General features: G+C 41.8%; 1 protein-coding gene across 4 annotated transcripts in view; it reads left to right on the forward strand.

The window, feature by feature from the left end:
• PKN2 (protein kinase N2) overlaps nucleotides 1-16,644 on the forward strand; it is a 793,532-nt gene that overhangs the window by 560,567 nt on the left and 216,321 nt on the right. For all 4 annotated transcript variants that reach the window (XM_085602131.1, XM_085602129.1, XM_085602128.1 and 1 more), the window contains one exon: nucleotides 479-764. In XM_085602131.1, the coding sequence (XP_085458257.1) occupies nucleotides 533-764 (232 nt within the window). In that variant the 5' untranslated portion in view covers nucleotides 479-532. The remainder of the gene's footprint in view (nucleotides 1-478; nucleotides 765-16,644) is intronic.

The raw sequence follows: 16,644 nt of genomic DNA on the forward strand, positions 1-16,644 counted from the left end.
ATGTAACCCGTGCAGGCATAGCTAAGGGTAGAATTTCTGTGCCTCAAACAATACTGACGTACCTTTCTTGCTCTCCGATTGCGAACAAACGCAGTTTGTGGCATAAATGAAGAAGGCTATCTAGTTAATGTTATTGAAAAACCCACCCTCTTACTTCAATTCTCTTCCCCTCCACATACATAGTGGGTTTTGGTTGTTTGTTTCTATGGGATGTCAGGGTTGAATATCTCAATCTGGTAGTAGTGGTGTGCTAATTGACAGGAAAATCTCTGCTGGTAAGTAGAGCTAATGTTAAAATGTATGCACCCTGAATTCATAATAATCCTTCAAGGGCGCTCTGCTTTGCTTTAAACAGCCCTGTTAGATAGGCGTTGCCTCATATTTCAAAATGACGATTTAAATATTTGAATGAACGGTAATTAAAAAGAAACATGCAATTCAACATCCATTTTACATGTGTTTTTTCTTTTCTTTACAGGGGGATGGCCATGAACATTTTGGTATTGGTTACAAACTAGATACTTCGGACACAATGGTGCAACCAAAGTTGGACGAGATTAAGGACCAAATTAAACGGGAAATAAGGAAAGAGCTTAAAATCAAAGAAGGAGCTGAAAATCTAAGGAAGGTCACGACAGACAAAAAGAACTTGGCTTATGTGGACAATATTTTGAAAAAATCGAACAAAAAGTTGGAAGAATTGCATCATAAATTACAGGAATTAAATGCACACATTCTTGTCGATGATCCAGATGATGTGCCAGGTACGGTACCCAATTTATCATGCTTCAAACGAGAGCACAGAGTAGTAAATGCACAGAATGTATTCAACTCAGTCTTTGGAGAAACCTTTTCTGTTCTGAAAAACAACTTGGGCCACATTAGGAATACCGGTGTGAAAAAAAGCGTGATCCACGTTGGCTGATCCTGGAGAGTTTTTTTGCAGGGACTCAAGAGGCAACGTTAGAGAGGCAGGGAATGGATTAGAAAAGGCTAGAGTAGAAATCACTGGACTGATCAACATCAAGCTTGACACGATGGCAGAGGCCACTATGGTCTGTTTACTATTGTCCTTTGGCTGACGTGTCAAAAGTGAAAAAGGGAGCTCGAAATATGTAAAGATATATGGGTGCAAATATTCTTAAAGTCTATTGATATCTGTGAACCTGTGCACTTTTGCTTTTAAATTACATCACTTTAATTTATCCTGCACATTAAAAGGACTTGGGCTTTAAAAGAAATCCCCTAACAGAAAATAAATATGTTTGAAAAAGGTGATTTTAGAAATTTGAGGCAGATGCTCACATCAAGATGGTGAAGATTTACAATAAGTGGAGGTCAGAACATGTACAAAACAGTATCTCAGCAGGTGGTACATTTAGGTGATAATTACATTTAAGTAGGGAGTAACTCCCTGCTTCTAGTCAAAGAAGGGGATTTTACTCCGGTACTGCTTGATTTGGATATTCTTAAACAAGAACGTGGGTAATTCTATCAAGATTTGAGTTCTAATGGAGAAGGGTATAGGCTAGCCCTGAGATACAAAAGAAGTGCATTTCAGTTATTAAGTCGGAGCATTGGAATGTGTAGATTGCAAGATTGCTCAATGAATAATCATAACTACTTCTGTTAATGCACACCATATTTTAGATCATCTTAATTTGTGGTGTGTTCAGTTTCAATCCTTTAGGGCATGCTGCAATGTTGCAGACTTGGTCAAACAGAGGTTTAATAACTGAGAAGTTGGAATCGAGAGGATTCATTGCATTCCTTGAATGTTTTGTATTTAGTATTGTGTGAAATTCAAAGTGGGTACTATCAACCGACAGCCAGCCTGACTGTCTACAGTGAAGGGAGGCGGGTTGCTAAAAGGAGAGAGAAAATCTTTGACAAAGTTGAGAAAAACTTTCTAATTGTCAAAAAGTTTTAGTAGTGTTCCAGTAGTCCAATGTACGTATTGCTAGGGATTGATCTACTTTTCAGCAATAAAGGGCTGTCTGTCTGTCTGTCTGTCTTTAGTAGCCAATGTATGGCTGCTGTAATTATGGTGTTGGAAGGCATTTAGGTGCCTGTGTGAGTCACCCAGCACTCCAATATTTCTGGTATTAGGGGTCTTTGAGAGGATAACGGCGAAATTACCTTAGCAAAGTTGATAGAGAGGGGTTGTAGGTCACAATATGTAATTGATTTTGGTGTTGGGGCAGTTGAATGTGAGAGAATGTAATGGCATTTTGTGCATGGTGGCTGTAATGCATTGGGACACGAGTGAGGAAATGCTGTGACAGACAAGGGAAGGAAAAAAAAGATTTGGGTATGGTATGAAAAGCCAAAGCTTGAAAAGAAATCACTCTGTGAGGTGGGGTAGAAACCGAGAAGAATAAAGGTTCTAAAGTGATCTATGGGGGACTGCTTTTGGGGTTGGGTGAGGGATTTGAGCAATCTGTTAGCAGAAAATGAGCAGCTTAAGTAGGACAAGATCCATCCATTTATGGCTGTGCTAGCAATTCCAGTAGACGCAATGGAAGTGCTCAACTGTATCAAAAGTAGCGGACAGGTCCAATAGAGTTAATATGGAGGTTTGGTAATTGCTTTGCATTGAGCTGATGATGTTTGGTGAATGTAATAGAACAGTCAGTTGAGCACTAGAAAGCTAGACAGTAAACGATCCAAGACATCAATTGCTGTGAACAACTGATCGTTTTGTTTTGGTGCTCTGAGAATATTGCAGACCTGGTTGTAACAAATTTTTCCAACAGTCAACCTAGGCTCACAACACCTCTCTGGAGAGCTCAGGTGAATCACCCGTTGTTCAAACAAAATATTTGTCACTGGGAAAAATGGCTGTATTTCATCACAAAGTCTGCAAACTTGACTTGTGCTCTGTGGGCAATATGCAGACCCATAAGAAGGTTTCTGATGAGCAAGAAATAAAAAAAAAAAACTCGTAAATACCATACTGCTCTGGTGCAAGGATACTTATTAGGCACTTGATGTGGCCGAAAGCTATGGCCAATTTGCACTTTTGGTTTTGTAAACAGGCACAAAATGTACCACGTTTTTTGTCTGGTACCTGCTAGTAATGCCCACATCTCTTACCCACGAGAGGGGGTAGCAGGCTGGGTATGTCTGAATAGTAGTGTGCCGGGGTAGGCCTTTGGCAGGCTGTACGCAGTTAGCACAAGTTAAAGTTGTAGTGGCTAGCTGGCACTGAAGAAACGTTTGAAAGAGTGATGGCAATGCTGTTTTGCTTCAGAGAGTAGTAGCAAGTGCAAGGCAAGGATAAAGATCACAGCTTTCATCTCAAACCAAACCCTGCTATCTCTGGCATGGAGACTGGACAAAAAGCAAGCCCTGCAACCATGGAGTCTGCTAGACTTGCCAAAGACTTTGACATCTCCCAGTAAGCTCGGGGGGCGGTTTGACAACGGCCACACCCCATGCCCAGTTCATGCTCTGCCACAGGGATTTCCCTGGAGTTTCTGCTGGCCAGTTGGACTGTGCACATGGTGTTGTTGCCAGGAACCAGAATGAAAATAGGCCAGTACCACGGGTCCACTCATGAAATGCTCGGACAAGTCACATGAAAGAGCGCTCGATTTAAACACATAAAAGCCAAACAGAAAGCTTTATTAACTGTACTTAAAGTCGTTGAATGTACAATTGTAGCAAAGTATCTGAGAATTCTTCTTCTTGGTGGGTAGAGAAGATGGGAGGAGGGCAGGCTGGGTGATTGTGAATGAAATGACATTAATGTTCCTATAACGCTAACCTGAACTCTGCACTTTCGCCAGTGCATGAAAAGTTATTTTCCTGCTGTCAGTATCAGTTAGTGTTTCTAGAAACTGGTTCTGTGTTCGCCTATAGAAAATGTCTTTAATGATAATCTGCTCAAAATGTTCCAGAAATAACATGTATCCTTCTAAGCTTCCTCTTGGAATGTTGGGGCGGAGTGATCTAGGGAAAATCTATAGCAGACCTTAAAAGTCTTATCACATTGCTCAGTGGCGGGGCATAAAAAAATGTGCCACCTCGTGGCAGTTCATGGGGGTTATAGGAAATGGCAACAACATAAGCTATATATTAGGTAATTTATCCAAGCACAATTGAACTTTAAGTGGTGGTTATAGGTGGATATTGTTTTTATATCTTGGATGCTGCTATACCTTTTTTTTGTTTTTTTAACTAAAAGGGAGTCGGGCATTTGTGATTGATTCTTTAAATAGCAGGCTTTCTGATTCTAGAGAATTGGAGGTCGTCTAAAGTCCCAACGCACCAAGCGCAGTATAGCAATATGCTTCAAACCAAAAATCTCGAAGAAGCAGTTGCAAAAAGGGTCTGGGGCATGTAATAACATTTTTTTTTAAAGGGGAAAACAAAATGAAAGCACAATTGCACTTTCAGTGGTTAGGGTCTTAGATGGGAATTGTATATGTTTAATATTGCTTTTAGATTTTGGATGCTGCTGTTACATTTATTTCTAACACTTGGCTTGATAGCCAAAACAGGATTTTATGTCTTGAGTATGCTGGCGATGTATTGAAGATTTTTTAATGTATAGGAAAAGGAATTCTGTTTTATGGGAGTTGTAGGCCAGAAAGAGGTATTGTGAATTTGGCATCATGCATTCTTTTTTATGTCCAGAGTAATTCTGTTAAAAAAAAAAAGTCTGGTATTTATTTTCGATGAAATTAGCATCTGTATTGAATATATCTTATGATTACCTGGTTGTTTATTGCTCAAAATATTACTCACAGGCCATGCTGTGTCAGCACTGGTACAAAAGTAGTTAACACATGACTTGGACTTAATTTGTTTCCATATCTTTCTTGGCACCACCGCTGGCCATGGCAATCGGGTACCTGAAAGGTAGTTGGGCACTGGAGTTATTTATTGATTTTGTAAAGTGCAACTGTCACTACTTAGGAGTCTCTTTGTGCTAAGGTGTGCACTATTCAGTCAGGAAGGAGGCGCTGAACCAGTGAAAAGCCAGGTTTTTAAAGCTTTCCTGAACTTTTAGCAACTGCAGAGGAGCAGCTCTGCAAAAGGATTTTATGCCAGAAAGCAGCACCCATTATGCTGAATGCACTGCCAAATACTTTTATTTGGTTGATCAAACCCCAGAGTTAGCTTTGTTGTCTGATCTAAGGTTCCTGGTAGGAACCCACATATTTTTAAGTCGAGCCCTTAGCCTGCGCGCAAGCGCTGCTCTGGGGATGATCTGTGGTAGTTCACTACGTGAGGGAAGCCCTGCCCACTCCATCTATATTTTTCATTGGCTTGTGTCTTTGTCCTTTGTAAATGGGATTGGTTTATAGGCTTGTTATTCCCGCCTTATTACGGCCATATCGTCATTTGTACTCTCCCATGGTTACTGGCCCCTTTACTTCGAGAAATACGTGTTATTTAGACTGTGAGCACCATTTACTTTAATGAGAGTCTCCTACTGCCTTCTCGCCCCCTCCCCGCACTCGCGTAGGCCCTGCATTCCCGCCCCCTGCAGTCCCGTTGTCTGTGCCTCCCCCCCCCACCCTCCCTCCCGTTTGCAATGCAATAAGTCTCGCGTAAATGTGAGTCCTATTGCATTGCAAATGCTTGTTTTAATAAGAGTTTTGACTCGAACTCATTGAAAGTGTTGAATATCATACAAGAAGCTTTTCAAGAGGATATGTTTGTGTCCAACGTAATTGGTGGAGGTGGTTAGAAACTGAATACATTTCTTTATGATTGAAAATTGTTCTGGCCCTGCTATTTTGAATTTTCCATCTGTGACAAATTACATTTTTTGAAGTCTCAAATGTGCCGAGATGCTGTAGTGCAACCTTGACTGGACAAAGGAGCTGTCAAACATAATTTTTTGAGTGAAGGAGGTGAATGGCAAATGCTCAAGGTTCTAATCACCTGAAAATGGTATTTAGTGTCTCTGGCGATGTCTTTATCAAGATTCAACTCTTGGAGTCAAGGATCACTCCTAGATCTCGCACTGATTTACAGGCTGAGGGTATTCTCAATTTGAGAAGGCCATAGTGTGGCATTAAATCGATTAAATTTGTTAAAGGCAGAAAGGATTTCAGATTTTGTTGGGTTCAGTTTAAGGACGTGGTCCATTCAGGGAAATATAGAATTTATGGTGGCTGATAACTAAATAGACATTAGTGTAATCATCATTATTCTGATCACGAGTTGTGTAACATCAGTGCAAATACATGCTTGCCTTGAAATTGACTAACAAAAAGGCATTGTTGGAAATAGAATTTGGATGGCAAGGGAGGGGGAATGTATAAACTGGATTCCTGCATATCTCCCCAATGTAGATCCATATGAGAGGATGAAAAGTAGCCCTGGTGGAATTTCTGTTCCTGTTAGAGATAATGGATTATATCCATTAAAATACCTCACCCTTTTTGAGGAAGTTAGGACGTGGAAGCTGAATGTTGTGGTTAGTTATATCAGTGCTGCATTAGTATCGTTACCCTTAAACCCCTGCTATCCCCAAACATTCCTAGGCTCATGGGATGACAGATTTGTTTCTAAAGCCAGGTCTAAAGTCTTCTTGTGTAGACGCCTAAATTTGTAGTTTTCTTAAGTATGATTTGAATTGTGCATTCACTAATTCTTTACTTTGCAATTAATGGAAGCAAGATACAAGAAAGCGAGATGTCTAAAGTTAGCTGGGTCATCCACATTAAGGCTGCATTTATTAATTAATTTATTTATTTATTTATTTATTAGAATGGACTTGACAAAAGGCTTTGCTGTCTGCCTCGTACTTTCTAGGCTCAGGATAAGGGGTAGTGGGTACAGAGTGTATCAAAAGGTCTAACTCCATTGGCCTATTGTTTATGGCCCGCAACAATTATCTGCCAGAACGTGGCTTTCAGCAGGTTGTACCCAAAATGAAGAGAGATGCGGTGAAGTGACTCATGCGTGACTGATGGAGGGCATGGCCAGAGCCATATGCACTACTGTGGCAGGGAGACTTGCTGCTGGACATAGCCAAAACCCATGCCCTGTTCTCAGATCCCAATGGGCACAGCTAAAGGCTTTTGACATGCATAACCGGTTCTGGAGCCAGGCACATGGGTGCGACTAAAACTGTACCCTGTACGTTTATATGTTTGGCTACCGTCTGTGTATTGGGCAGAGATAAGCAAGTGTACAGGGTGTGACCTGAGTCCAAAATAACATGCTTATGTTAGATGGATTTAAAATTGCAACAAGAATGTTTCAGAATTACAGTTACGAAAAGCAACTTTCAAAGGTGCGGCAGCTTCAGTGATGTATTAAAGTGTGTTTAGGGATATGTATGTGCGATTGTGTATATTTGTCTATCTCTGTATATAGCTAGAACTAAATATATAACTGCTAAAAATCGAGGTATTGTTCTCGCTCAAAACGTACAACACACTTGAATTTCACCAGTTACGGTTTGTGGGCAAACCATACCTTCTGACACCCTCTTGCACCGTGCATGACATCATTGATGTCATCACTTTAGAAATTACTGATAGCTCTGCTCGTCCATTTTGTGTTAAGAGTTAGTGCAGGTGGTTGTGTTTTGACGTGAAATATTACTTTGAGTTTTGTTTATTTTAATTTTTTCTGCTTTAATTTTTTTTAGCAACTTCTTTCTTCTGTAACCCATCATGGTTTTTTGTGTTATTTATTTTTGGGGTCAACTACCACAGTGATTATTGTGTTTTAGTTTGTGTCTTGTGAAGTGTACAATTAATTACTTTTCAGTTTTTGGGGCATGATAATTTAGTCAACTCTTTGTGTACTTTCTGTTTCGCTTTTGATGATGATGTTCATGGTTTTACCCTTTTGTGTATTTTTGTGGGTGGAATCTGCAGTTCAGTCAGTGAAATTCTTTACCAGCCCCTGCTGCACTTAACCTTTGGCTACCTGGTGTGGTTGTGAAGGCAGGGCACTGCCCTCCCCACTGGGCACAAAACTCCACTGCACACAGCTGTCTGCCATGCAAAGCCGGATTGTGGCTAGGGCTTGGATTGTGCCCAAACCCTGTGTCCACCACCCTACAGAGGACAAACTACTGCTGCACTCAGCCTGTGGCCTGTGGCCAGGCCCTGCACCATAGCCATCTGCCAAAGGTTAACCCCTGTTATGGACATTCAGTTAACTCGAACTCGTCACCTGAAGTAACTGTACCCCACACCCTCGCAAATCAGTTTTGTCATCAGTGATGCAATTTCACATGTTGCTGTGATATTATCAATAATTTCCTAGAACATTTCATGAGTGATGCAATATGTGAGGTCCTAAGCATTGTATGACGAGGGATGCGAGTTAGTCACTTTAGGTCCGGAGTTAGTTATGTGAGATAGTTATAACTGGTGAATTTCAGTGGTTTTTTGTTTAAAGTGATATTTTCTGACTGACATTTTCAGCTAATTACAACTTCGCTTTAACCTTTGTTTTTTTTTTTCAGGGAATATCTACTTTTTTTTTAATGCAGAGTGAGATATTACCATACCTAATTACAATATCACTTTAACCTGTTGTTTTTTAAGTGAATTTCTAGTTCTTTTTTAAACATAAAGTAATATTACAATACATTATGTCAACCACATATGGCCTTCTCAGTTTTCTTTTGCTCCCTCGTTTGGGAGCAATTCTGTGTTTCCCTACCCGCAAGAAGGCAGGCAGGGAAACGTTTGTGCTCCCTACCATGCAAGCCCTGGACACAGGGATGGATCCCTGGGACCACACAATGGCTTGTGGAGGGACTCTGTTTGCCCCACCCCATTTTAATTAAATATTTACTTATGGGAATGAGGTCCCCAGGGCCTCGGAGGCCAAAGGAAGAGGGCGGCACTCCCCCCTCCCCTTTAATTAAATATCTGGCCTGGGCATGGGTTTCCAGGACCTTAATGAGGACTCTCCACCTCCCCTAATATACAGATTGTGCTACCCACCACCCCAGAGTTTTTTTTTTTTACACCAGAGCAAGCATTGGTGTACAGAACAGATTTGCGTATCCACTGCAAATTTGTGGTAAAATATAAATTATACATATTTCCAGGACTGGAACTCAGTCCCCCAAGTCTTAAGACGGCTGTTTCAACATCGTTGTTCACAGCCAGTTGGACCCAATCGAATTTTCGAGCCTTAATTTCTCAGAAACTAATGAACTGGTTTACACCAAATCACAAAAAGCATGCTTTCTAGATCAAGATCTAGCTTTCTGACAAATTTGAAGTAATTCCGTTCATCAGTTTTTGTGGTATCACAGGTCAATTTTCCTACGGAAAAATGAATGGGGAAAGCATATTTTGCAAACTCCCCCATCCCACACCCCTTGACCCCTTCTTTTCAGCCCCCTGAAATTTTCTATAAAGGAGCTGAGGTGTATAGGTAAACCACAAAATGCTTTTCCTATGAAAACGCAGACCTACCTATAACTACCCGGTGGTGACCGCCAATGGGCTGTGTGTGTGAGAAATGTTTAGTAACAAGGTAATGTTCTAAACTCTAAAAACCAGACATTCACCAGTTATCTGAAGTAACTATGACTTCTGTCCGAAGGTAACTATAACCGGCACTCCCACCATGCACAGTTTTCCCATCAAAAATTTAATGTTGTAGTGATATTATCATAGATATCATGAGGGATAAAATATGTGGGGTAATTAGCAGTGCGTGGTGAGGACACGAGTTATACTTTCTCAGAATCCTCCGTGGGCTCGCAGCAAAATAAATAAAAAATATATCTTGGCCCCACCACACTCGCAAAGTAGGAGCCAGTTCTTGCTTATACTTCTGAGCGTCATGGACCTGGGGAGAGAAGTTTTCAAAGAGCCACCTGCAGGTCAATGACACCCAGGGTAGAAAAGAAATATAAACACTCTTCGAAGGTCTCTGCATACATCCGAAGTAATCCGATAGCAGACTCCATCATTGTGGCCATCACCAGGAAAAGAGTGAATGTGCCAACTTCCTCCAGATAAAGAAAACAAAAGAATTGAAATTGTGGAGAGGAAGTTGGAAAGGGTAGCCACAACACCATGGCACATCGCACATTCTAATGCCCTGCTTAACAGCTATGCCTACCAGCATTGGGAGGAGATAACCGAGCATCTGCCAGAGCCGTATGAGAAGAATGCGAACTCCCGCATGGAAGAAGGCCGCTAACACTTGTCTAAAATTCACACTAGATGATGCTGACACAGCGAGCGGACAGCTGATGGCAGGAACATCACGGAGAAGGTATCCCTGGCTGCAAAGGCTTCAATGATGAAGTCCAGGCCAATATCATTAACACTCCTTTCATCGGGGAACACCTTTTTGGAAGTGCAGTGAATGACACACTGCAGCAATTAAAGAAAGATGACATGGCAAATTTGATGGAAGCCCTACTGTTCAGAGGGCAATGGAGAAGGAGTCTCACACACAAGTAGACCGGCAGGAACAGGGGGCTTCCAAATCACCACAACACACCAGGACTTCAAACACACAAGCCACACACAAACACAGACGCAACAATGGCAGTATCAAGCACCACAGAGACAGCCCTTTTGTGGACGAGTGAGTGGCAGAGCACCACCATTCAGAAGTGAAAATACAGCAATAAGCAAGTGACTTACAAAGCCAGAGCCCCCAACTGCACACAACACCTGTGGAGGCGAGAATACGAACCTTGCTGCCGGAGTGGGAGGAGGTCACCTCAGACAATTGGATACTCAACATCATCAAACACTGCTATTAGAGCTAGTAAAGCACCTGCCAAAATGGGTGACACGGAAAACAAACCGTACCAAAGAATAAAAAAAACTTTCTATGCTGGTATGTGCGAGAATTGTTACAGAAACAGGCAATAGAGAGAGTACCCCTGAATGAACTCAACCAGGGAAACTACTTCACATACATACTGCACTAAAACCAGACCAGTCGTTACGGCCACAAGATCATAAAGACACAGAAGTTTAAAACGATAATGCTACAAGATGTCCTCCCACAACTCTGCAATAGAATTACATGGCGACCAGAGATCTAAAGGACCCATATCCACACATGCCTATGAACCACAAATGCAAGAAGTGTCTACTCTTAGTAATAGACGAGATAAACTACCAATTCAGGGTGCTACCATTTGAAATAAAATCAGCACTCTGGGTATTCACAAAGTCCTCAGCGGCTGTAGTGACACACCTGAAAAGGAAATAATACATGTGTACCCCTGTGTAGATGGCTGGTCATTAAAGGTGAATTCTTTCTGCAAGTGCAGAAACAAAATAAAGACAGTGAAGGCTACACTCCATAGGTTGGGATTCTCCATAACCATTAAAATATCATTGCACACGCCAGAAAAAGAAAAGCTCTTCTTGGTAGCAAGGATTAACACCATGCCAGCATGGGTGTTCCCATGCAAAAAAGGGATACTGGTGATAATGCAAGAAGCTTGATAATACCGGAAATGTCAGACTCTGACTTTGTGGAAGCTGCTGAGAATGATGGCTTCCTGCATACCACTAATACCACATGCGAGACTACACAATACTCATCCAGGAATGTTCCCAGAGGCAAAGGTCACAAGCAAAGGGGAGTTGGAAAGATCTGGTGGTTGTCATGCAAAGTGGATAGGAGAAAATGACATAGTGCAACAGTGTAAATAGAACAGTAGGAAGGCCCTTCATGATGCCAACTGAAAAAGTGACCGTCGCCATGGACAGCTCACACATGGAATGTGCGAACTCGTATGGGGAAGCTCAACATCAGAGGAGTCTAGATACCAGAAGAAGCAGTACAACACACACACCTACTAGAACTAAGGACTGTGTTATGAGTCTTAGAAGTCTTTCAGAAACCATTTTGGAGCAAATCAATACAAATTCAAAGGGACAATGTTCCTCTTCAACAAGCAGGGGGAACAAGGTACTTTGCTCCATCAAAGCTAGCCCAGGAGATATGGAGGTGGGCCATCCATGATGATGATGATGAAAGCAATTTGTATAGCGCACAGCTACTCCAAGGAGTGTCCCGGCGCATAGCATAGGTTGAGAAAAGGTGGAACACTTTACATTTAATCCTGCACAAAAAGCCAGGTTTTAAGCCTTTTTTTTAAACACTGAAACATTACTCAATGCGCAAAGCTCCAGGGGTAGATGATTCCATTCTACTGAGCCTAGGTAGGTAAGGGACCTTTCTTCAGCTCTAGCATGTCGAATTCTGGGAGTCACTGCTACTAATTTGTTAGCAGACCCCCGGGTTTCCAGCTGGAGCATCGAACCTGAACCTGGTTCTAAGATAAAATGCCCCAACCTGGTAGAGAGCTCTGTGAACTAAAACACGACCTTTAAACAAGATTATTTTCGTAATAGGAAACCAGTGAAGAGCACGCAGATGAAAAGAGATCCGCTTTCAAACCCGTAAATTCAGAAGAAGGCAAGCTGATGTATTTTGGACCACTTAAAGCCTGTCCACTAACTGACAGATGACTAGAACAATGTTGCATCTGCTAGGAGTAGACCATGTAGAAGAGGACAAACTGAGCTGACAAGCACCTGCCTCACCCGTGGGAGCTGAATTAGGCGGTGATCGCAAAGGTCTTCAAAAAGTGAGGAACACCAGAAATAGACCTCCGCAACACTAGAAAATGCCAGTTCTTTGTGTCCAGATTCTCACTCTGCCAAGCCCTAGAGAATGCGCTGTTGACAGACTGTTCAGGGAAATTTGCATACACTTTACCCCCAATCCCACTGTTCTCACTAGTGATCAACAAGTGCAGACCATCATGGATGTTAATACTCGTCGCCTCCCAGTGGGCAAGACAAACCTGGTTCTCAGATCTGATAAAGAAAATGTACAGAAACTGCCAGCATCCCATGACCTGCTTTTCATGCAGGTTGAGGAAAGTTCTCCACCTGGAACTAAACACACTCAGTCTAGCAGCATGGCTCCTGAGGACATACAGTTCGGACATCTAGAACTCTCAGAGTAAACATTGGAAGTCCTCAGGGAAGCAAGAAGACGGACAATTAAGGAAATGCTACACAGCCAAATGGGGAGATGCACAAGGTGGTGCCAGGGATCTGGTCTTTTCCAAGACCGGGCACGGGATACTACAGGCATCAACAATCTTACACATCTGTTTAACAACAGTCTTACATCTGTCACTAAAGGTTAATCTAGCGGCGATGGTGGCCTACACAAGGGGATATGTAGGAAGAAGCTCCTTCACTGCAACAGTAGTATAACTGTTTCTAGAAAATCCAAAAAGATAGCTCTACCAAGGAGCGTGCCAGTGCCCATGTGGAACCTAAGCGTGGTACTTACCCAACAGATGAAGGAACCAATTGAACTACTCCACAGGCCTACCTTTAAATTCATCACACTCAAGACAGCATTTCTAATAGCAATGGCATCACTTCGCAGACTAAGCGAGCTGCAAGCACTCACTATACAGGAGCCATACCTGCAAATGTACAATGACAGCGTAGGTATGAGGCCCAGCCCACGCTTTCTGCTAAATGTCATATCGCATTTTCACATAAATCAAACAATCCAAATACAGAGTTTCTTTCAAAAACCAAACACTCTGGACAAAAGAGCACTGTATACACTGGATGCCTGCGCGGTGATAATGTACTACCGGAAAGAAAAAAAACTGTCAGGAAAGGGAAACTGTATCATTCATAGACCCGAACAAAGGGAAACCGGGAACCAAGAACATCTTCACAAGATGGAGAACTCTGACAATTTGAATGAGTCCCCAAAAGCTGGCATACAGCTAGGAAGTAAACCAAGAGCACACTCAACAAGAAAGAAGGGTGATACGGTAGCCTTCATGGCAAATGTTCTGCAGCCTGACATATGTTTGGCAACCACATCGTCATCAGTATACATGTTCAGAAGCCTCTACTGCATCGACATCCAAGTGAACCTCAAGTGGGGCAAAGAATACTGAAGCATTTATTTGCAAGTTCATCCTCATCTCAAACCCAGCTACCACAGTGAAGAAACTGCTACGAAATCGATGTACAACATGTAAATCCAGTAGTGTTGCAACTTATAGAATTTTCTGGATTCACATGCCACCCAACCACGTCCCCAGGAAATGAGGCGAGGCAAAGTAAACAAGGGCATAAACAAGATACAAAGCTAGAGGAGGCCTATGAAACATTAATTGGACAGACAATTGCCAGAAAAAATAATCTGAAGATGGGTAGCACATGCATAGGTTTCCTGGGCAGGCTTCTGCCGTCAGTGGAAGGTTGGACCAAGCACCAAATGTAGTGGACTGTCACCAAAAAAGAGGAAACAGAAACAAGACTACTATAACAGGAGAGTTCCCGACTCAACCACTAGATGACAGAATAATGCATGTGAATCCAGAAAATACTTAGAGCTGCAAAACTACTCCTACCAGTAAGTAACCATTTTGTTTTTAACAGAAAGTGTACCTGCACCATAACTGCACTGTGGCACCTGCCACTGGGTACTATTGTGATAGATAGATGTTCTAGGTACAGTAGTAATCAAATGTATTAAAGTATAATTCAGTTAGGCTTGTGAGGACCGAACAAATCTGTTTCTTAATTATTTGGAAATTTTATTTTAGTGGGAATTAAAAGGCGATAACGATCATTGAATTAGTTCAGTGTATTAATGAATTTATTTTTATTGATCGGATCAATTGAAATCATTACACTAAATACATGCAGTACAAACTACCCATTTCTAAGACGACAAAATCACATTTCAATTAAAATAATTCATTAGTTAAAAACACGATGATACTACTACTACTCCTCGTCAGTTCTTTTGATTTTAGCAGTCATCCTTTATGACTTTAAAATAGAGGCAATTCTGAGTTCAATTTATTATTTGCTATCATTATAAACTTTCTAAACTGTGCAAGTTGTAATTCCATTTCTTAAAAACATTGGCCTGAGTAGAGCATGGCACGCAGTTACAAATTCAGGGCAGCAGCAAAGTATGTGTTATTAACTGTCTCACATAGTTAAAGTATCTGCAGCCCTCGTTATCAAATTGTTTTATTCTAAGTTGCTCTATACTCTTTATTTGCATGACCATGAACCGTGCATGCAGAATCTGATTTCTTCATTGCCTGCTCTGAACCTTTTTCAAGTATTGCTGCATCTGTTCTTTCTCATATGATTTAGAGATCAGTTCGAATCAGGACCTGGTTTGTATAAGTATTTTTGTTAAGTCCACTTCCCCAGATACTCCTCACTCATGCTTTTGTTTATATAGATTTCAATGTCACATATGAAATGGTGTGCGAAAACTAGAAGCCACAATGAGGTGTAAGTTATTAATGCAGATAATTTGAACAGGGATTGTTCTTTTGATCAAAGATAGCTTGTATTTTCATCTTAAGAGTATCCGGTTCTATTTGACCAAACACGCTATACAGGTTGCCTTTCTCCAGGAAATCCACTGCGCCCCTGACGTGACGCTCCCGTACGCCTCCACGTGGGGCACAAATCGGTTCTTCACGAACTATAGCACATACTCCAGAAGGGTAGGCACCCTAATACGTAAGGCGTTACCATTTACCACTTACCACATGCAAAGTAGTTGCTGACCCTGAAGGTCCTTATCCGGTGGTTTCAGGCATATTAGGTGCCATCCCCCTACAATTAGTTAACTTTTACGTGCCAAATACGGACTCTCACGGATATATCAGTGCACCTTACCCTCTTGCATACCCCCACTATAATCATGAGTGGTGACTTTAATGTCTCCCTGAATCCCATGATCGATACAACAGGTGCAGGCCACTCCACAAAACTACATTCTTTGCGTGCTCTATCTGAGCTCGCACAATCCCACCTTTTAACTGATGCATGGCGATTCAAATATCCAAATTCAAGGGGATACATGCTTTTTTCTGCTCCAAACACTACTAGGTCCAGTATAGATCACTGGTTAATTACACCAAACTTAACGTTTGCACTTACTGATGTTTCACATTTGCCCAAAACGCTGTCGGACCATTCCCCCATGCTACTCACGATACATAAGTCAGACAACCTAACACCACGTGCACCCTGACTCTTCCCTACGAATGCCTTGCTAAGTGAGGTCTTCCGTGTTGAAGTCTGTGATGCAATATCATTCAATTTCAATATCACTGAATATTTCCAGCGCAATGTAGGCACAGTACAACAATTCTCGACACTCTGAGATTCGTTTAAAGCATATATATCTGAGGGGTGTGCATAACAAAGCACTCTGGTGTTCTGTTCTCAATCCACAGACATTTGACACAAGTAGAACAAGCATTAAAAATACTTGACTCCAAGATGCTTGCAAGTGATCACTCCACAAACTTATGGAGAAGAGCATCGTTGATGCAGGAGTTTTAAGACCTAGCCCACCACGAGGTCAAATACATATGCCAGAACAAGAATATATGGAGAAGGTGAGAGGCCCGGCCACAGACTGACTAATAAGCTGAGTCCCCCATAATAGGCGACAATCATCTCTTCCCTCCATCTAGAGGATGGAACCACAGTTACAGCACCTAAAGATATAACGCACACTTTCATGCAATATTACACTAACCTATACTCCTCTAAGCGCACTACCGCTGCAGATACCATTGCAGATTATCATGCAGAGATTGCTGTGGTTTGGATGGAGGTGGGACAACAGTTCTTG

Source organism: Triturus cristatus, chromosome 4_2 (assembly GCF_964204655.1).
Source record: "Triturus cristatus chromosome 4_2, aTriCri1.1, whole genome shotgun sequence".
Taxonomy (NCBI): domain Eukaryota; kingdom Metazoa; phylum Chordata; class Amphibia; order Caudata; family Salamandridae; genus Triturus; species Triturus cristatus.